The sequence below is a fragment of the Nerophis lumbriciformis genome, linkage group LG10 (assembly GCF_033978685.3).
Source record: "Nerophis lumbriciformis linkage group LG10, RoL_Nlum_v2.1, whole genome shotgun sequence".
Lineage (NCBI taxonomy): Eukaryota > Metazoa > Chordata > Actinopteri > Syngnathiformes > Syngnathidae > Nerophis > Nerophis lumbriciformis.
In genome coordinates, this window is record NC_084557.2 from 15,918,192 (window position 1) to 15,944,090 (window position 25,899).

Sequence of the window (25,899 nt, forward strand, 5' to 3'; positions counted from 1 at the left end):
CTAGGGTTGTTGTTTTTACAGTGCATTGGATGGACATTTTTTTACTGTAAAATTCTGGTGAGTGAGATTTATTTTCCTGTCAAATCTACTGGCATGTTCTACATTGCAGGTGTAAGTGTTTGCATTATGAAGTATGCACCAACATTTCAATGACCTACATCACACAGGATCATGGAATTGACATTGGGGATGTTGCCGAGAGGAAGAATCTGAGGGAAAAATTACAATGTAAACCTTTCAAGTGGTACCTGGAAAATGTGTATCCCAGTTTGGCCACATTGGATAATCTGCTGGGGTACGGCATGGTAAGAAACACCTACACTACAAGGGCTCGACAGGGCACGTTATTCCGCAATGCATTGTGGGTACCGGGTAGTCATTTTTGCTGGACGTAGGTTTTGTTTACAGGGCTGTACTATACCCAGGGTAATGTGAGAAAGAGCAACAAACTGGATTAAAAATGGATCATACAAAATAAAATAAAAATCAAGGGACCGCATTAAGACAAACTAAACAATTCCTAAGGTTCGCTATCTCAAAAAAAATAAGTTAAATTGGTGGAATTGATCTATATGAGCATGCTTAATGGACAAGAGATTTGAGCAAGCTGTTGTCGAAGACAAACTTGTTTGCATTTGGTCAACGGAGTCAGTTCTTTACCCGGTGAAGAATTTCAGAATGCCAAGTCTGGTAAGGCTCATTGTCTTCCGTTCAAATTGCGTATAATCTAGGGCAGTGGTTCTTAACCTTGTTGGAGGTACCGAACCCCACCAGTTTCATATACGCATTCACCGAACCCTTCTTTAGTGAAAAAATAAAATAAAAAAAATTTCAAATTCAAGAAAAAGTTATGTTTTTTTACTGGTGCACAAAATGAACCGTGCATGAACATCACCTTGTTCAAAGAACAAAACCAACACAGTGCATGAACTCAAATTACACACTTTACACACATTACCATGAATTGATTGAAAAACGTATTCGGGTGTTACCATTTAGTGGTCAATTGTACGGAATATGCACTGTACTGTGTAAACTGTACTGTTTCATAGAATGTATTCTCTTCCTTTGCAATCTGCTAGTAAAAGTTCCAATCGATCAATCAAACAACCTGCAAATCAGATGGAAAATTAGAGGGAACATTGTTTGGGAGTATCCATAATACGCTGATAGGGAGATGTTTTTATTTACACGATAAGTCGGATGTGTCTTTACCTCCGTGGCGGAGGCTCCACCGAACCCCTGAGGCCGATCGAACCCAGGTTAAGAACCACTGATCAGGGCTTTCATCTCGTATGTGTCCAAGATGCAGTGAGGGCTCCTTTCATAAGCAGGTTTTCCCGAAAAAAACAAGCCTATTATTACTTATAAGTACTTTGAATGACTGTGCTACTGCTCCGAAAATAATACTTTTATTTTTGTGCTTACTCATAACTAAATGGAAACAAACTACTTTTTCTAAAATACCGTATGTTGTTTGTCGCCCGCAGCTAGCTGTTTGGCTAACGCTAACAACCTACCGTATTTTCCGGACCATAGGGTGCACCGGATTATAAGGCGCAATTAGAAATGGCAACAGCGGAGGATGAATGTCCCATAACGAAAAGATAAAGAAAAAGAAGAGGCTTATCGACTACGGTGTTGAAACGGACTACAAAGGCGGACGCGCGCAATTTTTCAGGATTTATGCAGATCTCAAACACAGATCAGCAGGAACCAGAAGGTAAGAAAAGTTTATTTTGCATAATATTGCGGAAAAAAACGGCAGATAATATGTTTTACCTTATACACACACCATAATAATACTTGTATGTTGAAGCACAGTACAATCCATCAAGCGGTGCGGCTTCATAGCTTACCAAAGTCTTACTAAAACATTTTTAAAGATTTTTGAGCGCCGTGTGTAATGTTCTATATTATCAATGGAACATAGAAAATGTTGGTGTTGTTTACTTGAGTCATATTGCCGTCATAATGTAGTCTACACATATCTCTTATGTTTGACTGCCATCTACTGGTAACACTTTTCATTACACCATGTACCAAATAAAACTGCTTAGAGGTCGGTAAGCAAAACCAGAATTATTCCGTACATTAGGCACACCGGGTTATAAGGCGCACTGTAGAGTTTTGAGAAAAAAACAGGATTTTAAGTGCGCCTTATAGTCCGGAAAATACGGAACTAAATGCTACATGTGTAATTAAATAAAACATGTTGCTGTCTCCTCGTCAGTTTCATAACCCAACTTCCTTCGGCCTTGCTTTCCGGCCGGAAATGAGAAAAATCTCACCAAATCCTTTTTCTTCACTCCATCTTATCTGTCTTGTCTTTTAACAAAGAAACAAGGAAGTCACAATCTTCTTTCAATGAATGTTTTGCAATTTGTCGTCCCCAAAGTAAGAACTGAACTGGGCAAGATGGAATAACCTACAATCGAACATTAAACTTCAAACCCTAGTTACGTTGAATGAGTTTAAAGCTTCTGTGAAAGGATTACAGTCTACCGTGTCTGTATGCACATGTGTCATGTGAGCAAGTTTTAATGTTGTAAATGTGATGTTTTATGTATTTGTTTACTGTTTTTAATGTAACCTTGCTGCTGCCCTCTTGGCCAGGTCTCCCTTGGAAAAGAGATATTTGATCTCAATGGGATTTTACCTGGTTAAATAAAGGCTAATAAATAATTATTTTCCTGAAGCCATCATGATTGTGGCAGTTTTTGATGCCGCACATCCGCGCCATGTTTTCAACTTGTTAAAGAAAAAACTTTAGCACAGATTCTTGCATTCAGCCGTCTGAGTAAGCGATTCAGAGTCCAGCAGGACCCACAATGCAATGCGTTTCCACGTGACATTTTCAAGCCCTATACTTGTCAGTGTTACGCCTGTCCATCATGAGTCACATAATTTACCCCGTTTCTGTACAAGATGAAGAACAACCTACTCGGGAACTTTTGTGTGGACCAAGGAGCTGTTCCAGGAAATATGCCCATCCTATACGAGTGCCACTTCCAACAACCACAGGTCTGACTCTTTAATCTGTACAATAACTTTGACGGGCACACTCTTTCTCAAATAAGTACAACACTTACAGTGAAATGGTGATAATATATAAAACATTTCCATTGGCAGTTTTGCTATTACAATCAAGACAGTGAAATCATCATTGGGGCCATTAAATCTCACACATATAACCCAAACCGCTGCCTGGTTGATTCAGGCTCCAGCAGCACACCCGCCTTGCTAAACTGTCAACTGGCAAAGCAACAACAACTCCACATGCACTGGGACTTCAAACAGGTATTACAAGTCAGCATCGGGCAGAATGGGGTTCCTTGTCACCATTGTTACTACACATTAGATGTAACAATATGAACATTTCATATCACGGTCATTGTGACTAAAATGATGACGGTTGTCATTATTATCACGGTATTGTTGCATGTGCTAGAAGAGTCGTTATACACACTGAAATCTTTTGACTTTTGCCTGATCTAATAAAGGTTTGCGTGTATTAAAACATGTGCAAACTTAATATCACACGCAAAGCTGATCTACTAAACTTGTGCAGAGAGGATTGCGCCTCTTTAAGGTGCAGAATAAGAAGCGCTATCCATTTAGCGATTCCGATAATCAGAACGGCCACAATACAGGGAGGAGATAACGCAAACCGCTATTTTGCGTCTTTTTTTAGCACGTCTGAAAAAGTACTGTACTTTACGAACTATAAGCCACTGTGGTGCTGCAAGTTGAAAATATATTTCCTATTTTGTGCCTTGAAACGGAAGTATATCCTGTTTTTGTCTACTATTCGTCTATAGCATGGGTGTCGCTACAAGGTGTGTGTGTGTGGGGGGGTTTGGTGGTAGCGGGGGTGTATTTTGTAGTGTCCCGGAAGAGTTAGTGCTGCAAAGGATTCTGGGTATTTGTTCTGTTGTGTTTATGTTGTGTTACGGTGCGGATGTTCTCCTGAAATGTGTTTGTCATTCTTGTTTGGTGTGGATTCACACTGTGGCGTATATTTCTAACAGTGTTAAAGTTTTTTATACTGGCACCCTCAGTGTAACCTGTATCGCTGTTGATGAAGTATGCGTTGCATTCACTCGTGTGTGCGTACTAGAATGGATGAAAAGCGGACGTGACGATAGTTCGTCGAGTACGTTAAAGGCAGTGCATTTAAGGCACGCCCCCAAGACTGTGGTCCGGGTGGACGAGATATAATGACTGATGAACACCTTCGTTCGATAATGAAGGTTGCCTCAGCTCAAAGCCTGAGCCCCGACATTAATGAACTAGCATCCAAGAAAAGATGCCAGGTATCTGGCTTGGGCACATCAGATTAGATCAGTGTGTTGCAAACTGAGCAGTTTAAAGTCCTGAATGGTTGTTTTATTCATTGTTAATTTATTTTCAAATTTATTAGCCTGTGGAAAAAGTTAATGTTGATATTTACCCCAGAAGGCTGCAAATAGAAAAGAGGCATTAAATTGTTTTTCAAATTGTATTTGATATGCCATTGATATTTTTTAATTATTATTATTATTATTATTATTATTTGAAACTCGATTTTGCATGTCACTATAAAGTTATATAAGCCTTGCTTGTTCAAAATTCAATGCAAAACTTGTTTGGGTCCCTATTAAAAGGTTAATTTGTTCAACCTTGGCCCGCGGCTTTGTTCAGTTTTAAATTTTGGCCCACTCTGTATTTGAGTTTGACACCCCTGGTCTATAGCATTTGTGCTCGAAAGTATTCTTCATTTATCACTCCGAGAAAGGTTTGTAAGTTTTACAATATAACTAAAACAATTCATACTTACTAAACCATGAACCTCCTATACACTATACAACTATACAATTCATGGAGGATTTATTACAGGATTGCTTTATTTTTTTAAATAAAATGTAATATGGCCGTCAAGCATCAGCTTTGCTCACTTGATGATGATGTACTGTAGTTAGATGTCCTCTCAGAAACATCCAGATGATGCCTCACAAAGGCAGAGGTCTTCTTTGTGCTTGGTAAATTATATACAGCAACATCACAAAGTACTACTCGGGATAATATGTTGTTTGTTTTAATGTAATTGTTGATAGAAATGTCTTCTCTAGAAATCCATAATTAATTTCAAATAATCCCTTATTTCTACAGTATAGTAGTTTGTTTATTTTTATGTACAGTAAATATATATACATACATACATATATATATATATATACATACATACACATATATGTATACATACATATATATATATATATATATATATACATATACATACATACACATATATATATATATGTATACAATATACATACATATATACATATACATACAATTAGGAGACAGCGCTCTCTAGTGGCAAGATGTAACAAGTGTGACAACCAACCCCGTTCTGTAGCTGAATAATGTATCAGAAACCATTCTCGTAACTTGCTGTCTTGCTCCACCTTTGACAGGGCAAAGAAATACGAAACAAAGTGACGAAGAGATGTTTTGAGATCAGCCAAGGAGAAAACTATGAATATGTGCTCATCATTCAGCAGTGCACTGGACAGAGCTGGACCATCCAGCATGTAATCTCTCCTTTTTAGTTTTCCACTAAATCCTGTATTTTTTATACATCTTCGCAATGATCAAAATTGAGATAAAGATGCAATAACATGTGTTTATTAGTACGTCTTTGGTCACACTCTGAATCATGTGTTTGTAGCTGAATTGGTGCCTCAAACACGTGTTTTTATTTATATGAACAATTTTTATACTTTTTTTAAATCAAACTTGAATTTAAGTTGATGCATGTATAATACTTTTTCGTGCAATAAACCAATTTTAATTTGAGTTAACTCCAAAGGGCATTTGAACCCAGTACCACTGCCTTTCATGACAAGCACTAATACTGTGCACCACAGGATCTAGTAGAACTATTGTGTCGGAATTTGGCTTATATTCTTATCAGTGACTGAGCAGGAAGGGGCTATGCATACAGCCACCTAAAACATGAGACCCACACATATGGTGGGTATGTTTTACTGTTGTATTCGTAGGATGTATCGGTATAGGTCAGGGGTCGGCAACCCAAAATGTTGAAAGAGCCATATTGGACCAAAAATACAAAAACAAATCTGTCTGGAGCCGCAAAAAATTAAAAGCCATATTACATACAGATAGTGTGTCATGAGATATAAATTGAATTAAGAGGACTTAAAGGAAACTAAATGACCTCAAATATAGCTACAAATGAGGCATAATGATGCAATATGTACATATAGCTAGCCTAAATAGCATGTTAGCATCGATTAGCTTGCAGTCATGCAGTGACCAAATGTCTGATTAGCACTCCACACAAGTCAATAACATCAACAAAACTCACCTTTCATGCACAACCTTAAAAGTTCGGTGGACAAAATGAGACAGAAAAAGAAGTGGCATAAAACATGTCCTAGAAAGTCGGAGAAAGTTATACATGTAAACAAACTAAGGTGAGTTCAAAGACCGCCAAAATGAGTAGGACAAAACGGCGCTCGCCAAATACTCGAATCAGTGAAGCATGTTTAATATAAACAGTGTGCTTTGTAACAATTAGGGATGCGTGTGTCATGTTTGTCCTCCTACAGAAACCATATTAAAACAAAAAATTGATTTTTTTCCCCTCATCTTTTTCCATTTTTCATAAATTTTTTAAAAAGCTCCAGAGAGCCACTAGGACGGCGCTAAAGAGCCCCATGCGGCTCTAGAGCCGCGGGTTGCCGACCCCTGGTATAGGTGATACCGATATCGGGAAAGGTGGCACAGGGGAACCGCAGGGTGCGTACATGCCAAACTATGGAATCACTAATAATGACGGTTGTGGGCAGGGTTGCACGGGCTTACCCAGGGAAGCCCGGGGACCCCACCCAATGAGGGGCCCCAGATTTTGACGGCGGAATGCAATGATTGGTGTTTATAGCTGTCAATCACACACAGCTCTGCTTTTTGTTGCAATTATGCACTCTCTCTCTCTGTCGGCTGCCTTGTTTTTTACTACTGCTTTGAGTGAGGCACGAACCCAGGTCGCCAGTGTGAGAGGCGAGCGTGCTGACTGCTGAGCTAAAAGCACAGGCAATCTCCCAGATCGCCTGCACTATTCTTGAAGTTGACTGCCCTCTGTTACACTCACAAAGACCTGCATGCGCCCAACGCAAAGGAGATGTATTCATGGCCTTTTTTTTTTTTTGAATGGATGATATCTTTGCGTTGTTGCTGTTCTGTTGAGTAAAATCATGATTTATTTTTTTTCAAACTGTGTTTTTGGGGTGGGGGTTGACGTTTGGGGGATGGGGCAAAACCCCCTCAGCCCCAGGGCCCCCTCTTAGTATAGGGCGGCCCTGTTTGTGGGAACGTCCGCTTAATTGTCAGGGGGGAAAGCTAGTTCAGGTACCCCGCCTCCCACACCAGTGCCCCGGGTGTGATCCCTCAACAGGTGAGGGTGGCGGATTTACCAGAAACCTATACTGGAAGGAGAAGGAAGAGCGGGGCGACGGCAGCTGCACTGCAAAAACTGAAATCTAAGTAAGATTAAATATCTCAAATAAGGGTGATATTTGCTTATTTTCCGTCTGACAAGATAATTCTTCTCACTAAGCAGATTTTATGTTAGAGTGTTTTACTTGTTTTAAGGGTTTTGCACCTAAATGATCTCAGTAAGATATTACAGCTTGTTGCTGAGATTTGATGACCTATATTGTGGGAACGCCTCGGGGTTCCACAGGAAGAGCTGGACGAAGTGGCTGGGGAGAGGGAAGTCTGGGCTTCCCTGCTTAAGCTGCTGCCCCCGCGACCCGACCTCGGATAAGCGGAAGAAGATGGATGGATGGATGGATATTGAGTAAAACATGCTTGAAACTAAAATATCAACTGTTGCAAAGTTGTGTCATCAACACTCACAAGTATAAAACTGCTTTTTCAAAGTAAGAATTTCTTATTTCAAGCATGAAATAAAAAATCCTGACTTTGACACAATTGTGTCTCATAATTAAACTGACAGTTAATATTTAAACATTTCACATGTTTAAAAACAATTTTGAACAGAAATAGTTCATGCACATTCAGATAAATTCTTCAAAATTACACAAAAAAAAAATTGGCCGGGGGCCGGGCTGTAAAAAAAAAATATATATATATATATATATATATATATATATGTATATATATTCCTTGCTCACTAATTGACTGAAAGAGCACGCACTTGGCGCAATGATGTCATGTTATCGATGGGAAAATGCATTTTTAGACAATATGATTTGCCTGAGCGTTGCCTTTTTGCCTTTCCATTAAGAAAAATAAATGAGTTTTTAGTATAAGTTTGCTGGTTTCAAGAAATGTAATGCCGAGCTCATATCATTATGTCAAGATAATGGCACTAGCATTTACTTCATTTAAGAATATTTTTCAACATATTGAGTAAAAAGGTCTCTTTTTTTCTACCAAGAAAAATGCACTTGTTATGAGTGAGAATATACTTATTTTAAGGTACTTGTGAGTTCATTGAAGTTATCTAATTTTACTTGTTTTGGAAAGTCTTGACAAGCCAAATTTTCTTGTTCTATTGGCAGGTAATTTTGTTTAGTTCAAGTAAAATACCCCTCATTTTTTTCCCTTGTTTTTGAACACTGACTTTTTGCAGTGTGATTGCCCCCTGTTGGACATCCGTCTGCTGAAGTGCAGGTAAGAGGAGGGAAATCTGCAGTGTCAGTGGCAGGGGGAGCAGGTGCAACGTCCTGGTACAGGTCACTTCTTACTCACTGACAAAGCCGCATACTTGTTGGAGAGTGGCAGGCTCAGGTGAGAAGGAGCCCCACAGTCAATCCCGCTTGGAGGCCTTTTCCGCCTGTGAACGATCACCTCGGTCCAGGGAGTCCCTTTACTTGGACTAGAACAGGAAGAGGACGGATCCCAGAGAACTGTGTCCCCATCGGCTGTGTCTCTAGGGTAGCCAAGAGTGAGCTCTGCCTCTGCATGCGTTGGATGTCGTCCTGCAGGTCAGACATATTTTTAAGTAGTTGTTCTTGTGAGATAGTGTCGTCATTCATGGCCAGGGCAGATATATTTTTAAGTAGCATTTCTTTTGAGATATCGTCATCTTCATCCGAGTCCAACCGTGAAAAGTAGTTTTGCAGGTAAAATATAGTTTTTTAACCCTTGTGTGGTGTTCGGGTCTGTGGGACCCGTTTTCATTTTTTATTAAAAGAAAAATGATACAATTAATTAATTTTTCAAACTGAGACTCACTGACTTTGGCTCATTTTCTGTGGAGAACATATATCAGAATACATATTTAATGAACACACAATACACCCCCCCTACACATTTCTATTACATATAAAATGTCCGGGACCACTGGACCCAGGGCTAATAGAAGTGTGGAAATTGATGTTCTGTGTACCACACACACACACACACACAGCAGGCCTAGACGGGAGGAGGACAGAGTGATGGTACACAGAACATCAGAGGGTCAAATGTGCGAGAAAATGAGAGCAGACAGTGTTGACAAACAATGTTGTAACCTTGTGTGGGAACCGCAGGTGCAGAAACACAAAATTAGAATCCCTGTGGGATGCAGAAACCGGCAGAGAAATGTTCCGTACAACGTTCATATTGTTGTTACTCAGCCAGCGTTTGTGGGTCTGATGGACTCGTTGCATTTTGTGGCTTTTAATGCCTCACAATCAAACACTTTTACGTTAAAATACTGAACAGATGTTTATTATTGGGATAAGGTAAACATCTGTTCAGCGCTTTTATGTTAAAATACTGAACAGATGTTTATTGGGATAAGGTAAACATCTGTTCAGTATTTTAACATAAAAGTGTTTGATTGTGAGGCATTAAAAGCCACAAAATGCAACGGGTCCATCAGACCCACAAACGCTGGCTGAGTAACAACAATATGAACATTACACAAGGGTTAAGTATCCTGTGTAGAGATGTCCGATATTATCGGCCGATAAATGCTTTAAAATGTAATATCGGAAATTATCGGTATTGGTTTTTTTATTATCGGTATCGGGGTTTTTTTGGGTTTTTTTTCTTTTGTTTTGTTTTTTTATTAAATCAACATAAAAAACACAAGATTCACTTACAATTAGTGCACCAACCCAAAAAACCTTCCTCCCTTCCACTCATTCACACTCATTCACACAAAAGGGTTGTTTCTTTCTGTTATTAATATTCTGGTTCCTACATTATATATCAATATATATCAATACAGTCTGCAAGGGATACAGTCCGTAAGCACACATGATTGTGCGTGCTGCTGGTCCACTAATAGTACTAACCTTTAACAGTAAATTTTACAAATTTTCATTCATTACTAGTTTCTATGTAACTGTTTTTATATTGTTTTACTTTCTTTTTTATTCAAGAAAATGTTTTTAATTTATTTATCTTATTTTATTGTATTATTATTTTTTAAAAGTACCTTACCTTCACCATACCTGGTTGTCCAAATTAGGCATAATAATGTGTTAATTCCACGACTGTATATATCGGTTGATATCGGTATCGGTTGATATCGGTATCGGTAATTAAAGAGTTGGACAATATCGGATATATCGCCAAAAAAGCCTAATCCTGTGCTTTAAAAAAAGGAAGAAAAAAACTCTTAATGAAAATAGATTTTAAAAACAGTAAAAAGTGGATAAAAATTCAGCAAAGTGTTGACACAGATATGTAGATCTCACTTCCGCACTTCTCCCTTATCATCTGTGCTGTGCATTTGGTGCCATGGTTCGCCACTCCTTTGGGCCGGGGGCACAGGGATCACTGGCTGCGTTACCATCAGGCCAGAGACACCGTTTACTTGCCACTGCTGGGGTGATAAGAGTTCGCGCTACGTCCTCCGAAATTAGATGCCTCATGTAGCACCTTGTGCTGTTTCGTGCACGATCCACAAATGTAAAAAGTACATATGCTTTGTATATCATATCACATAAAGTAAAAGAGTGACCAATGACATGGGGCCCCTGCGTGACCTCTGGTGGCAGGAGTAAAAAACATCAGATTGCATCAGCTGACAAACATCCTTTTATTGCTTTGATGCTAAAATAGTCTACTTTATTTCAAATAATCATAATGACAGTGAGAGTCGTACCAGTAGTGGGGATTCTTCCTTCCTCTCCTCTGGTATCTAAAAGATTAGCACCCTCCTCCCCCAACCAACCAAAATGTAAATAAACACCATACACTGCTATTTATACAAACACAAAATAGAATAGCAAATAATTGTATTTACCTGGTCTACAGTGGTTTTCGTCCTGGTCGTGGAACTGTGGACCAGCTCTATACTCTCGGCAGGGTCCTTGAGGGTGCATGGGAGTTTGCCCAACCAGTCTACATGTACTTTGTGGACTTGGAGAAGGCATTCGACTGTGTACCCCGGGAAGTCCTGTGGGGAGTGCTCAGAGAGTATGGGGTATCGGACTGTCTGATTGTGGCGGTCCGCTCCCTGTATGATCAGTGCCAGAGCTTGGTCCGCATTGCCGGCAGTAAGTCGGACACGTTTCCAGTGAGGGTTGGACTCCGCCAAGGCTGCCCTTTGTCACCGATTCTGTTCATAACTTTTATGGACAGAATTTCTAGGCGCAGTCAGGGCGTTGAGGGGATCCGGTTTGGTGGCTGCAGGATTAGGTCTCTGCTATTTGCAGATGATGTGGTCCTGATGGCTTCATCTGGACAGGATCTTCAGCTCTTACTCGATCGGTTCGCAGCTGAGTGTGAAGCGACTGGGATGGGAATCAGCACCTCCAAGTCCATGGTTCTCGCCCGGAAAAGGGTGGAGTGCCATCTCCGGGTTGGGGAGGAGATCTTGCCCCAAGTGGAGGAGTTCAAGTACCTCTGAGTCTTGTTCACGAGTGAGAGAAGAGTGGATCGTGAGATCGACAGGCGGATCGGTGCGGCGTCTTCAGTAATGCGGACGCTGTATCGATCTGTTGTGGTGAAGAAGGAGCTGATCCGGAAGGCAAAACTCTCGTTTTACCGGTCGATCTACGTTCCCATCCTCACCTATGGTCATGAGCTTTGGGTCATGACCGAAAGGACAAGATCACGGGTACAAGCGGCCGAATTGAGTTTCTTTCGCCGGGTGGCGGGGCTCTCCCTTAGAGATAGGGTGAGAAGCTCTGTCATCCGGGGGGAGCTCAAAGTAAAACCGCTGCTCCTCCACATCGAGAGGAGCCAGATGAGGTGGTTTGGGCATCTGGTCAGGATGCCACCCGAACGCCTCCCTAGGGAGGTGTTTAGGGCACGTCCGACCGGTAGGAGGCCACGGGGAAGACCCAGGACACGTTGGGAAGACTATGTCTCCCGGCTGGCCTGGGAATGCCTCGGGATCCCCCGGGAGGAGCTGGACGAAGTGGCTGGGGAGAGGGAAGTCTGGGCTTCTCTGCTTAGGCTGCTGCCCCCGCGACCCGACCTCGGATAAGCGGAAGATGATGGATGGATGGATGGATGGTCTACAGTAATACCCCTTTTCCACTGCAGAGAACTTTGGTGCTGCAGTAGATGATCTTTCTTACTACAGAAGAAGGAAATGGCAGACGATTAATGCCAATAAAGTTGCATATTATTAGAAATGTTAGATGCAAACGTGTGAGTGCATGGTGTGTTGCATGAAGACATATTTGAAAACAAGACCTAACCGCTTCACTTCTGCGTTTTGACAATGAATGGAATTGATTCTTACACCAAGGCAGTGTGCATGAACACACCTATTTCTATTTGTATGTTTACTTCATGACTGTGTCACATATGAACGGTACTATCGCTGTGAACAACACGATCACTCTCATGCCAAGTTGCTGGAGCAGCCATTTCACACGCTCGCTTTGGACTGGTTCTGAAGAATATGTCTTAATTGTGAGCTAAATTGTAAAAACAGGATAATAGTTAGTGTGAAATCATCATTCGGTCAGACGTTCGGATCCAGCGTATGCCAATATGCGCCTTTTAATATGTTACTTTTCCATCTTGGTTCCTGCGCCTCGCAGCACGCCACAGCACCTGAGTTGTGAGCATGTCTTGGCTTGCTGACATGAGAAGCGTGATTTAGCTCACAATTAAGACATATTAAGAACAGATCCAAAGCGAGCGTGTGAACTGGCTGCTCCAGCAACTTAGCGTGACAGTGATGGTGTTGTTTACAGCCAAGTAATGATCATATGTGACACAATCATGAAGTAAGAGCGCAGTGAAATGATGAAAGACAGATAGAAATAGAAATAGGTGTATTCACGTGTAAGAATCAATTCCATTCATTGTCAAATGCGTAATGAAGTGATGAGCTGTTTGAGCCTCTGGTTTTCAATGATGTCATCATGCAGCACACCATGCACACCCACACCTCTGGAGCTAACATTTTTAACAATATGCAACTTTATCTGTCATGTTTCCTTCTTCGCAGTAAAAAAAAAATGTAGGAGTGATTTAGAGCTCACATTTAAATTACATGTCATGTCATTCATTATGATTGTGGACGATAGGCAAAATTCATAAAAAAGTTCCCCTTTAAGATTAAGATTTAACATTTAACAGCACCCCTCGCGACCCCGAAAGGGACAAGCGGTAAAAAATGGGTGTGTGTATATATATATATATATATATATATATATATATATATATATATATATATATATATATATATATATATATATATATATATATACACACACACACACACATCTAAATGTAAATGTTAAATCTAAATCCAAACCTATATCCATCCCTCCCATTTTCTACCGCTTGTCCCTTTCGGGGTCGCGAGGGGTGCTGTTAAATGTTAAATCTTAATCTTAAAGGGGAACTTTTTTAGGAATTTTGCCTATCGTCCACAATCATAATGAATGACATGACATGTAATTTAAATGTGAGGTCTAAATCACTCCTACATTTTATATATATATATATATATATATATATATATATATATATATATATATATATATATACACATATATATATATATATACACATATATATATATATATACACACAGGTAAAAGCCAGTAAATTAGAATATTTTGAAAAACTTGATTTATTTCAGTAATTGCATTCAAAAGGTGTAACTTGTACATTATATTTATTCATTGCACACAGACTGATGCATTCAAATGTTTATTTCATTTAATTTTGATGATTTGAAGTGGCAACAAATGAAAATCCAAAATTCCGTGTGTCACAAAATTAGAATATTACTTAAGGCTAATACAAAAAAGGGATTTTTAGAAATGTTGGCCAACTGAAAAGTATGAAAATGAAAAATATGAGCATGTACAATACTCAATACTTGGTTGGAGCTCCTTTTGCCTCAATTACTGCGTTAATGCGGCGTGGCATGGAGTCGATGAGTTTCTGGCACTGCTCAGGTGTTATGAGAGCCCAGGTTGCTCTGATAGTGGCCTTCAACTCTTCTGCATTTTTGGGTCTGGCATTCTGCATCTTCCTTTTCACAATACCCCACAGATTTTCTATGGGGCTAAGGTCAGGGGAGTTGGCGGGCCAATTTAGAACAGAAATACCATGGTCCCTAAACCAGGCACGGGTAGATTTTGCGCTGTGTGCAGGCGCCAAGTCCTGTTGGAACTTGAAATCTCCATCTCCATAGAGCAGGTCAGCAGCAGGAAGCATGAAGTGCTCTAAAACTTGCTGGTAGACGGCTGCGTTGACCCTGGATCTCAGGAAACAGAGTGGACCGACACCAGCAGATGACATGGCACCCCAAACCATCACTGATGGTGGAAACTTTACACTAGACTTCAGGCAACGTGGATCCTGTGCCTCTCCTGTCTTCCTCCAGACTCTGGGACCTCGATTTCCAAAGGAAATGCAAAATTTGCATGGTTGGGTGATGGTTTGGGGTGCCATGTCATCTGCTGGTGTCGGTCCACTCTGTTTCCTGAGATCCAGGGTCAACGCAGCCGTCTACCAGCAAGTTTTAGAGCACTTCATGCTTCCTGCTGCTGACCTGCTCTATGGAGATGGAGATTTCAAGTTCCAACAGGACTTGGCGCCTGCACACAGCGCAAAATCTACCCGTGCCTGGTTTACGGACCATGGTATTTCTGTTCTAAATTGGCCCGCCAACTCCCCTGACCTTAGCCCCATAGAAAATCTGTGGGGTATTGTGAAAAGGAAGATGCAGAATGCCAGACCCAAAAACGCAGAAGAGTTGAAGGCCACTATCAGAGCAACCTGGGCTCTCATAACACCTGAGCAGTGCCAGAAACTCATCGACTCCATGCCACGCCGCATTAACGCAGTAATTGAGGCAAAAGGAGCTCCAACCAAGTATTGAGTATTGTACATGCTCATATTTTTCATTTTCATACTTTTCAGTTGGCCAACATTTCTAAAAATCCCTTTTTTGTATTAGCCTTAAGTAATATTCTAATTTTGTGACACACGGAATTTTGGATTTTCATTTGTTGCCACTTCAAATCATCAAAATTAAATGAAATAAACATTTGAATGCATCAGTCTGTGTGCAATGAATAAATATAATGTACAAGTTACACCTTTTGAATGCAATTACTGAAATAAATCAAGTTTTTCAAAATATTCTAATTTACTGGCTTTTACCTGTATATATATATATATATATATATATATATATATATATATATATATATATATATATATATATATATATATATATATATATATATATATATATATATATATATATATATGTATACACATACATATATACACATATGTATATATATATATATATATATATATATATATATATATATATATAAAAAATATATAAACTGCTTTTTCCTTACACTGAACAAAAAAAAGGCATATGTCCACTGATATTTAAAAACTCTACACTCGGAGTCCAACTATTTCACTATTTTAATTTTAATTGACTGAAAGAGCACGCACTTGCCGCGCTCTCGACTGACTTTGCGGTGCAAGCGTGATGACGCCACGTTATAAATGGAGGTCCAGTAACAAGCGGTAGAGAATGGATTGATGGATGGGTGAAAAAGGACAGATAAAAAAAAAATTTTTTAATTAAATTAATTTTTTATTTTTTTAAAAGGCCGGATTTTGGACGCTGGCGGGCTGTATCTGCCGAGGAGACCCAGTAACAAGCGGTAGAAAATGGATTGATGGATAGGCGAAAAAGGACAGATAAAAAATAAATAAATAGTTTTTTTTTTGTTTGTTTTTACTCTGGACTACGCGCGGGCCGGATTATGGACTCTGGCGGGCCGTATCTGGCCCGCGGGCCGTAGTTTGGGGACCACTGATTTAGAGTCAACACTTAATTGAAACTTAAATGTCAAAAAAAATTGTTAAATGTGAGAAATGTATCTGCTTTAAAAGTGTGACTGAACTTTTACATTCGGCACTGAGATAGGCTCCAGCACCCCCCGCGACCCCGAAAGGGACAAGCGGTAGGAAATGGATGGTTGGACGCCATAGACGACTAGTGGCAATCAAAGAAACGCTGCCTTTCCACTAACTCACTAAGGCGAAAATATCCCCTGGTGGTGAAATGGAGATACAACTCGCAACATGAATGTTCATCAATAAAGGCTCTTGTATCCGTCTCGGGGCCATTCTACACAATTGGTTCAAAGTGAGGTTGGAAATATTTTCAAATGTTCCTAGTTTCATTCACAAAGGATTTTTCCTATAGAACACCTTAAGTGGGGCAGCACGGTGAGGAGAGCGACTTGTCCAGGGTGTACCCCGCCCTCCGCTCGAATGCAGCTGAGATAGGCTCTAGCAAAAACAATATAAGGTCTGGAGATCTAAAAATAGTCCATGAATGTTTTATCACTTGCACAACTAAATGAATGTTTTATTAACCTCACTTATAAAAGTCACTTGGTGTGTTAAAACTATAGTTTGGATGCTTTATTGTGCCACCTAGCGGATGAGACTGTCATTGGAATGTCCGGAAATAGCCGACTCGTTCCGAAGGTCCGTGAAGCGTTGGTTACTTAGCAACCCGCGTGTTTCGGGCAACCCGCTCTCGTAGGGGGAAACGTCTCGTAACTTTTCTAACTCAAGAGTTAAAATTTACATTTTTGTATGTGAAGATGATGATGAACAACATGGAATTGTTGTCGGGAGAATTTTCGAGTGTAAAACTGCAGAGACGTCGAGACATCGAGGAAAAAAGACGAGCGAGGATTTTCGCTGATAAAGTTCGCACAATTGGGGTAAGTTAGTACGCAGGTGTTGTATTATTTGGTTATGCGACTTGTGACTGTTTTTGTAGGTTGACAAAGAGTTCCTCGACACGCAGGTTGCTGAGAAGATAGCGAGGAAGAAGGCAGAAAAGGAACAAGACGACGCCAATGGTGAACAAAACAAACATGTTTTTTCATTGTGATGATGTGGTAGAATCGAGAGTAATACTTTTATTTTATTTTGAAGCGTACTCTGCACTAAAACGGAAGTCGCTTTATGTGCCATGCCCATACTTGCCAACCTTGAGACCTCCGATTTCGGGGGGTGGGGGTAGGGGGCGTGGTCGGGGGTGGGGCGGGGCGTGGTTGGGGGCGTGGTTAAGAAGGGAGGAGTATATTGACAGCGAGAATTCACCATGTCAAGTATTTCATACATATATATATATATATATATATATATATATATATATATATAGTCTGAAAATATGCAAACAAAACTGTGTTTAGATAATTGATACTTCAAACTTGCATAAATAAATATTAAGGAATATAACATAACTTGGCTTCTGAGAGCTTCAAAATGTAATGAATAAAATGCTAAAGTTGTTGATAAACAAGCAATTATTTTAATAATTAAATATGGTCATTTTAAATGAATTATTATGATAATTTAAAATTAATTATTTCAAATATGTTTATTTTAATGTATAATTCTATGGCTGGATGTAATAAGGAGTCAGAAAAAATACAAATAAAAATACAATTAATTTTGATGTTTTTAGCAAAATATAGTAAACATTTATTTAGTTGTTGTTGTTTTTTTAAACTAATAAATATATTTATTTTTAGGTAAGATAAACATAATAATACAATTTATCTCTAGTCTGGATGATTTACTTCTTGTCACCCTGTTGTCCTCCCGTCGTGAAAAAAGGCTGTCCTCACTCAGGTCCGCATGGAGCTGGAGGGGGCGTGGCCTCCAGCTCCGGCTGAAAATCGGGAGATTTTCGGGAGAATATTTGTCCCGGGAGGTTCTCGGGAGAGGCGCTGAATTTCGGGAGTCTCCCGGAAAATTCGGGAGGGTTGGCAAGTATGGCCATGCCGTGTAATAAATAGACACGATGTAATAGGTACACTGTCCATTTACTACCGCTTGTCCCTCTGGCTGGTCCTTAAGTTACTTCTATCGTAAGGATTGTTTATTCATTACTTTATTGAGTGCCCAGACACGACAGTTCTAGTTAAATACAGGTATTAAAAAAAAGGTAATTACATTGAAAAATGTAAGGGTTTCTGGGGTTGATTTTGGTTGACTGTCCTATTTTATTTAGTTTATAGGTATAGGTCTATTATTGGGTACTGATGGAACCTTTTTCATGGAAAGCCTAATTTAATGCTGCAACATCAATGGCAAATATAATAAGAATTGAATACTTTCTGGAAACCCATATCAACTTCAATGATGCCCCGGGGGCCTTTTTGCCACCCACCCAATACAGGCGGGCGCTAAATAGATCAACAAACAGTACAGGCCAAAAGTTAGAACACACCTTCTCATTCAATGCGTTGTCTTTATTTTCATGACTATTTACATTGTAGATTGTCAAAATAGCCACCCTTTGTTCTGATTACTGCTTTGCACACTCTTGGCATTCTCTCGATGAGCCTCAAGAGGTAGTCACCTGAAATGGTTTTCCAACAGTTTTGATGGAGTTAGCTCATCGAGAGAATGCCAAGAGTGTGCAAAGCAATAATCAGAGCAAAGGGTGGCTATTTTGAAGAAACTAGAATATAAAACATGTTTTCGGTTATTTCACCTTTTTTTGTTAAGTACATAACTCCACATGTGTTCATTCATAGTTTTGATGCCTTCAGTGACAATCTACAATGTAAATAGTCATGAAAATAAAGAAAACGCATTGAATGAGAAGCTGTGTCCAAACTTTTGGCCTGTACTGTATATTATTCTGCCCTCCGAGCATGTTTGCCAGATAGGTAAACCATCCTTCAAATTAGAGACATAGGTTCTTAATTGATTGTCTCTACAAGGGAGTTACAGTAAAACTGAAGCATGGGAAGAAAAAAACATTAAGATACACCTGAAGACTTAAATAATGCAACCACACAGAAACAAGATAGCACTTACTCCACTAGCTTAATGCTAATGCTAACATATAATGGAAAATCCAAAAGAAGTGCTAACAAAATGTGCATTTCGATCACAGAGAGATTTTTCTAGGATAACAGGATAATAACAGGATTGACATCAAACAATATTTGCATAAATATTTACAGATTTGAGACAAAATAATTGCGGCAGACTTCTTATAATCAGGCTAATCTGCCCCGACTAGCTCTGGACGCTTATTACATCAAAACTGAAACTTAAATTAAAAGACAAATGACATAGCCAACATTTGGTGGAACATGATTGCCCGTAGTGATGAGTAGTTGGCAAACAAAAAGGCACTTTGAGATGCATCTGTCGTTAACTTTAAGGAGCCAACTCTTTGATTGGGAGTTGTTTTATTTTTGTTTTCCTTCCCCTTCTCTCTCACTTTTTTTTTCAAGCCTTCTCCTCTTGTTTATTGACAGTTGGCAAGCAACTTTTTGTTGCAATTCATGTCTCTTTAAAGAAAACTGTCCCTTTTAAAGAGCCGTTCAAAAGACTGGCTCGTTATTAAGTTTGCTTGTTTGTTTTTTTATCAAGGGAACGATCCCTGGTATAGCAGTTATATGAGCAATAAATCAATGTTTACTTATATAGCCCTTAATTACAAATGTCTCAAAAGGCTGCAGAAACCACAACGACTTCCACATGACGTTTATCAGAATAATTCATATTCACAACAATATTACTCTATTGGTGGGAATTGTTCTGAAAAACCGACTGATTTTAATTTTGTTGTATTTTCTTATTCATAAGGTGATTGCTTTAACAGGAACATCACTAGTTTAAAAGTCGCTCAACTAAAAATAAAGAAAAAAAATTCTAAAAATACAGATAAAAAATGCACAAATAACAAAATGTACATAAAAAGGATGAACTGGGATGAGGTGGCGACTTGTCCAGGGTGTACACCGTCTTCCGCCCAAATGCAGCTGAGATAGGCTCCAGCGCCCCCCGCAACCCCAAAAGGGATAAGCGGTAGAAAATGGATGGATGGATGGATAAAAAGGATGAACAAATATCTGAACATAATTAAAAAGGGGAATACAAAAGTATACTACCCTATTTGGAGTGTGTGTACGCTTAAACTACTTTACAAATGGACATCAGAACAATGAACAAAAAAGTGAATTTAAATGCCTTTGACCCCAATTCATTTTCTAGTCCAGTCGCCAGTCGAGTGGCAGGCACATGTTAGTGTGGAATTGCAGACGTTGTAGATGCATGAAAAAAAAGCTCCCAAAGGGACGGCTCGCAACTGCACATTGGTTGTCATCGGTTACCGAAAAGAGACGTTCAAAATACATGAATTGCTTGCAAACATCACATCTCCAGCATTAGTAATTAATTGATCTCATCATTTCACATTATTCTTGGTCATAAATTATTTTAAGTAACAAAAACTAAAGAGCTATTTAGCGTCGACTCTAAAAAGAGCCAAACTTTCCATCACTACGTAGCAGAGAGCAGCCCTGTCAGGCTTGTTACTGACAGTTTGGGTTGTATATTTCCTGTCAGCGCTCTTATTTTGGTTCCGTTTCCTGCATGTCTCCCTGAGCGCTCGTTTCCCTCACCTGTCCCTGATTGGCAGTCTGGCACACCTGGTTGCGATTGCCAATCAGGCTACTATTTATGCCTGCCACACCCTCCAGTCAGGGCTCGATGATTGTATCCTGTATCCCCTGCATGTGCACTTACCAGTTGCACTATTTGTTTTTTGACATTACATGTTTTCCTGCGCTACACGCCTGCCATCTCTGCATCTTGGGGCTCAAGACCGACAGCAGTCCCTGACAAGCACAGCATTACTGATTTACAAGACAAGTTGCCCATGTGTTCCATAGCTAGAGCCGCCACTGCATGTCATTATAGCCCCGTAGATATGAAAGAACATCTACAAAAAAATAAAACAATTTTTGTAATATAGTTTTCTCGGCCAATCTCTTACCTTTTTACAAATGTTAATAAATACTACTGCTAATCAATAAACTGCATTATTGACAACATTTATAGGTAAACAATTAAAAAATGGTCAGATATAGTTTTGTTCAGTAATTATGACACTTTATGTGCTAGCTATTACTGTATTTTTCGGACTATAAGTCGCAGTTTTTTTCATAGTTTGGCCGGGCTCCAGTGCGACTTATATATGTTTTTTTTCTTCTTTATTATGCATTTTCGGCAGGTGCGACTATCCGGTGCGACTTATACTCCGAAAAATACGGTATTCCTTTTGTATTTTTGTGGATGAATGGCAAGGATGTAACTGATTGATTGTTGCAAAACGACACCTTTCTCGAAATGGGCGATAAACTAGTCTAATCTAAATGTAAACAATCCGGATCTGGTGTTAGGAGTACAGCATTTGACTAACCAGTAGGGTGTGTCCCCAATGCAGATGCTGCCATGTTGCAGAGTATCAAACAAGCTTGCCTGCTGCATCACCAACAAGAAAAGGCCAAACGTGCCATGGAGAAGGACGTGGTGGACTATCACCGTCAGTACCAACAGGGTTTCGGCCCGGACGACATGCATGTGGGGGCAGCACATCTGATGCTTCCTGCTCTACTGGGTGAGGACCCTGACAGTAGCGGGCGAGTGCAGCGGCAGAGAGAGCAGCTGAAAGCGTGGCTTCTCCAGCAGCAGGACGAACAGGCTGAGGAAAAGCAAAGACAGAAGATGGAGAGTAAGTTTTTACACTTTTTAACACAACACCTGAACTCACTCAAATGTGCTCAGAGTTGCAGGACGACCGACGTAGAATAGAGTTGGACAATGAAGCCCTCGAGCTGCAGAACCTTCAGTTAGAGAGGAGGAAAGCTGCAGCGTTTGCAACAAAAGAATGGAATAAAATAATGGTAAGTCTTCGCTCAAGAATGCTAACATTAAAAAATGGTAATACATATATATACAGTACAGGCCAAAAGTTTGGACACACACCTTCTCATTCACAACACAACTGATGATCCCAAGCAATAAATTCCACTAATCACCCTGATAATGCATGCCATTTCATGTGACTACCTCTTGAAGCTCCTCGAGAGAATGCCAAGAGTGTGCAAAGCACTAATCAGAGCAAAGGGTGGCTATTTTGAAGAAACTAAAATATAAAACACGTTTTCAGTTTCAGTTATTTCACAATTTTTTGTTAAGTACATAACTCCACATGTGTTCATTCATAGTTTTGATGCCTTCAGTGACAATCTACAATGTAAATAGTCATGAAAATAAAGAAAACACATTGAATGAGGTGTGTCCAAACTTTTGGCCTGTACTGTATATGTGTGTGTGTATGTGTATATATATATATATATATGTATATATATATATATATATACACACCGGTATATATATATAGCTGTGATGATTTAAGATACAAGTGTTTTGAGTGAAGAGCTCAGCCACAGAACCAATAGAGCTTGTAAGTTCAGGTAGTTCTGTATTCGTATTTGTTCATTGTTGATACTGTTTTATTGTTTCTTATTACATGATGTAATATATATATATATATATATATATATATATATATATATATATATATATATATATATATATATATATATATATATAGGCCCTGCGATGAGGTGGCGACTTGTCCAGGGTGTACCCCGCCTTCCGCCCGATTGTAGCTGAGATAGGCTCCAGCGCCCCCCGCGACCCCGAAGGGAATAAGCGGTAGAAAATGGATGGATATATATATATATATATATATATATATATATATATATATATATATATATATATACACTTGTATCTTAAATCATCACAGCTGTTGCTGAAATTAATTGAAATCAATTCAATTGAGGCTTGGCCCCCCTCAAAACAGTACAATTGTAACATGTAACATGCCTTTTAAAAAGAAAAACAATCTTTTAGGTAAGAAATATTGTATATAAACAATGAAATACAATGTACAACCAACAACTACAGTAGTTTTATGAAATAATGTAATAATAATGTACAACATTTACCTTGGAAAGTGGACTTCTACGGTACCTCCTTCCAGCTAGCTGCTTCTATGTCAAATACATAATTAGTAGCTTTTCCATATTTTCATGGATAAATGTTCACTGCTTGGATATTATTTTAACATTCTTGGCTGGCTTCTTCTCAGTACTGTCCTTCACACTCACTTTTTTGGATAGACAAAGTTAGCCATTTCCAGCTATAAGCTAATGCTAGCAAGTAAGAGTAGATTACAGAGTTCACTGTGGCATTTGCTACGACAACTAATGGCAGGGATGCTTGGTTAATAACTCAAGTTTCGGCGCGCAACTTATAGCATAACAATTAGCTGAGAGAGAGCTCTTATCTAAAAACACTCTCAAGTTGAAGTACTACTGTAGATTGTTTAATTGACCTTTTAATTTAGTTAATCTTATTCTCAACTAAGCCCACTCTCTGTATTTTGGTCAGGTGACCCACTTTTATATGTGTCAAAACAAGTTATCTATTTGTATATACCGTACTGTATCCTAAATTAGATTGATAGACTCTGTCACATATTTAGGCATAAATATAAATGCACATAACTACATTTGTCAAGTGCACGACGTCCACAATTTCCAAAAACTATTTGAAATGTTGACTCGTCAGACCACAGAACATTTTTCCACTTTGCATCAGTCCGTTTTAGATGAGCTTGGGCCGGCGGCGTTTCTGGGTGTTGTTGATAAATGGCTTTCGCTTTGCATAGTAGAGTTTTAACTTGCACTTTCAGATGCAGCAACCAACTGTAGTTCCTGACAATGGTTTTCTAAAGTGTTCCTCAGCCCATGTGGTGATATCCTTTACACACTGATGTCGCTTTTTGATGCAGTACCGCCTGAGGGATCGAATGTCCGTAATATCATCGCTTACGTGCAGCGATTTCTCCAGATTCTCCGAGCCTTTTGATGATATTATGGACCGTAGATGGTGAAATCCCTAAATTCCTTGCAATGGCTCGTTGAGAAATGTGGTTCTTAAACTGTTCAACAATTTGCTCACACATTTGTTCACAAAGTGGTGACCCTCGCCCCATCCTTGTTTGTGAATGACTGAGCATTTCATGGAAGCTGCTTTTATACCCAATCATGGCACCCACCTGTTCCTAATTAGCATGTTAACCTGTGGGATTTTCCAATGAAGTGTTTAATGGGCATTCCTCAACTTTTTGAGTTTTTTTTTCACTTGTGCCAGCTTTTTTGAAACATGTTGCAGGCATCAAATTCCAAATGAGCTAATATTTGCAAAAAATTAAGTTTTCCAGTTCGAACGTTAAGTATCTTGTCTTTGCTTTATTCAATTGATTACAGGTTGAAAAGGATTTGCAAATCATTGTATTCTGTTTTTATTTAGAATTTACGCAACGTGTCAACTTCACTGGTTTTGGGGTTTGTAAATGTAAAGTGCATATCCTGACAGCATGTTATTAACAACTGGAGGAGGATATGCCCAGTGAACAGTGTTGTAGAAGTGTATTACATCATATTAATATTTTGACCCCATGTTGTACCTATCTGATGCTGTCAATTAATACTGAGCATTATATTCTAGTAATGGAATCTCTACCTCTAGTATTTGTACATGGTTGTTGTTTAGATGACACAGAGAGAAGAACATTGTCAGGAAAGTGACAAGGACATGGAATACAAGGTCGGCATGATGGGAGCCCCTGGTCTTTGTCCCAGCAGCGACAGGAAGCCGCCTCCTGAGAGTTCGGAGAAAATCACTGAATTCCAGCAGCATCAAATCGAAGCAAAAAGGGTAATAAATGACACCAATGTATCAGAAATATTGTTAATTTCATACATTTAAAAGCCAATTGACTTACCGATAGAGGGCGGAATTGGAGAAGAAGAAAGAAGAGCTGCGACACGATGGCGTCCGGCTGGACTCGGCTCGTAGTGCTGAGCTCATGGAAAGGCAGCAGGCCCGATACAGGAAGCAGCTACGACGACATGTGGATGTCACCAACCAACATCTGGCTGCATCACAGAAGCACAGGTAACACACACTTGCATACATGCACACACACACAGTGTGGGTGTTATCTTATCCTTTCTACTTGGTGTTTAGGGAAGTGGGCATCAAGAGAGGACACATCGATGAAAGCTTCTTCTCCAAATTCAACACCAGCAGCCGCTAATTCGCAAGTCAATAAGTGGGGTGCACGTCACTCAGATGTGTTCCACAATAAAATACAAGTTTTCAAACAAACTACCAGTCATGTTGACATTACTTTGGACAAACTACACAAATTATTTTCATACAAACACAAATAGGATTTATTAACACATATCACAATCAATGTGACAGAATTACTAAAAAATTTAAATTTTAAAAAAGACAAGAAGTTTCCTGAACCACATAATACAAAGCTTTCACATATAAAAAAAAAATACAAGCAAAGTACACACACAAAGTACACACAAAATATTCCACAAAAACCTTAGACAACAATGACAATCAAAAACGTCCGCCCACATAAAAACACAGTGGCAATAAATCCCCTCATTGTAAGGCACAACTACACCAGCATTCAACAGAGCGCGGAAC

General features: G+C 39.4%; 2 protein-coding genes across 2 annotated transcripts in view; both read left to right on the forward strand.

The window, feature by feature from the left end:
• Nucleotides 1–5,812, forward strand: part of LOC133612610 (probable polypeptide N-acetylgalactosaminyltransferase 8) — a 17,658-nt gene extending 11,846 nt beyond the window's left edge. Inside the window, exons 8-11 of the mRNA XM_072913909.1 lie at nt 168–305; nt 2,929–3,024; nt 3,133–3,300; nt 5,460–5,812. Of these exons, the coding sequence (XP_072770010.1) occupies nt 168–305; nt 2,929–3,024; nt 3,133–3,300; nt 5,460–5,594 (537 nt within the window). The 3' untranslated portion in view covers nt 5,595–5,812. The remainder of the gene's footprint in view (nt 1–167; nt 306–2,928; nt 3,025–3,132; nt 3,301–5,459) is intronic.
• An 11,136-nt stretch (nt 5,813–16,948) lies between these two features.
• Nucleotides 16,949–25,560, forward strand: ribc2 (RIB43A domain with coiled-coils 2). Its single transcript, XM_061970183.2, has 7 exons — nt 16,949–17,219; nt 17,279–17,360; nt 21,758–22,045; nt 22,099–22,217; nt 24,943–25,107; nt 25,181–25,347; nt 25,420–25,560. Exons 1-7 carry the CDS (start codon nt 17,097–17,099, stop codon nt 25,487–25,489), a joined length of 1,014 nt encoding a protein of 337 aa, XP_061826167.1. The 5' UTR covers nt 16,949–17,096; the 3' UTR covers nt 25,490–25,560.
• The last annotated feature ends 339 nt before the right edge of the window (nt 25,561–25,899 follow it).

Bases quoted from the DNA above. Each gene is read 5' to 3' on its own strand.
- ribc2 (XM_061970183.2), top strand. From the start codon at position 17,097: ATGATGATGAACAACATGGAATTGTTGTCGGGAGAATTTTCGAGTGTA. The intron at 22,046-22,098 runs GTAAGTTTTTAC...AAATGTGCTCAG, and splicing joins GCAAAGACAGAAGATGGAGA to AGTTGCAGGACGACCGACGT. The intron at 22,218-24,942 runs GTAAGTCTTCGC...GTTGTTGTTTAG, and splicing joins AAGAATGGAATAAAATAATG to ATGACACAGAGAGAAGAACA.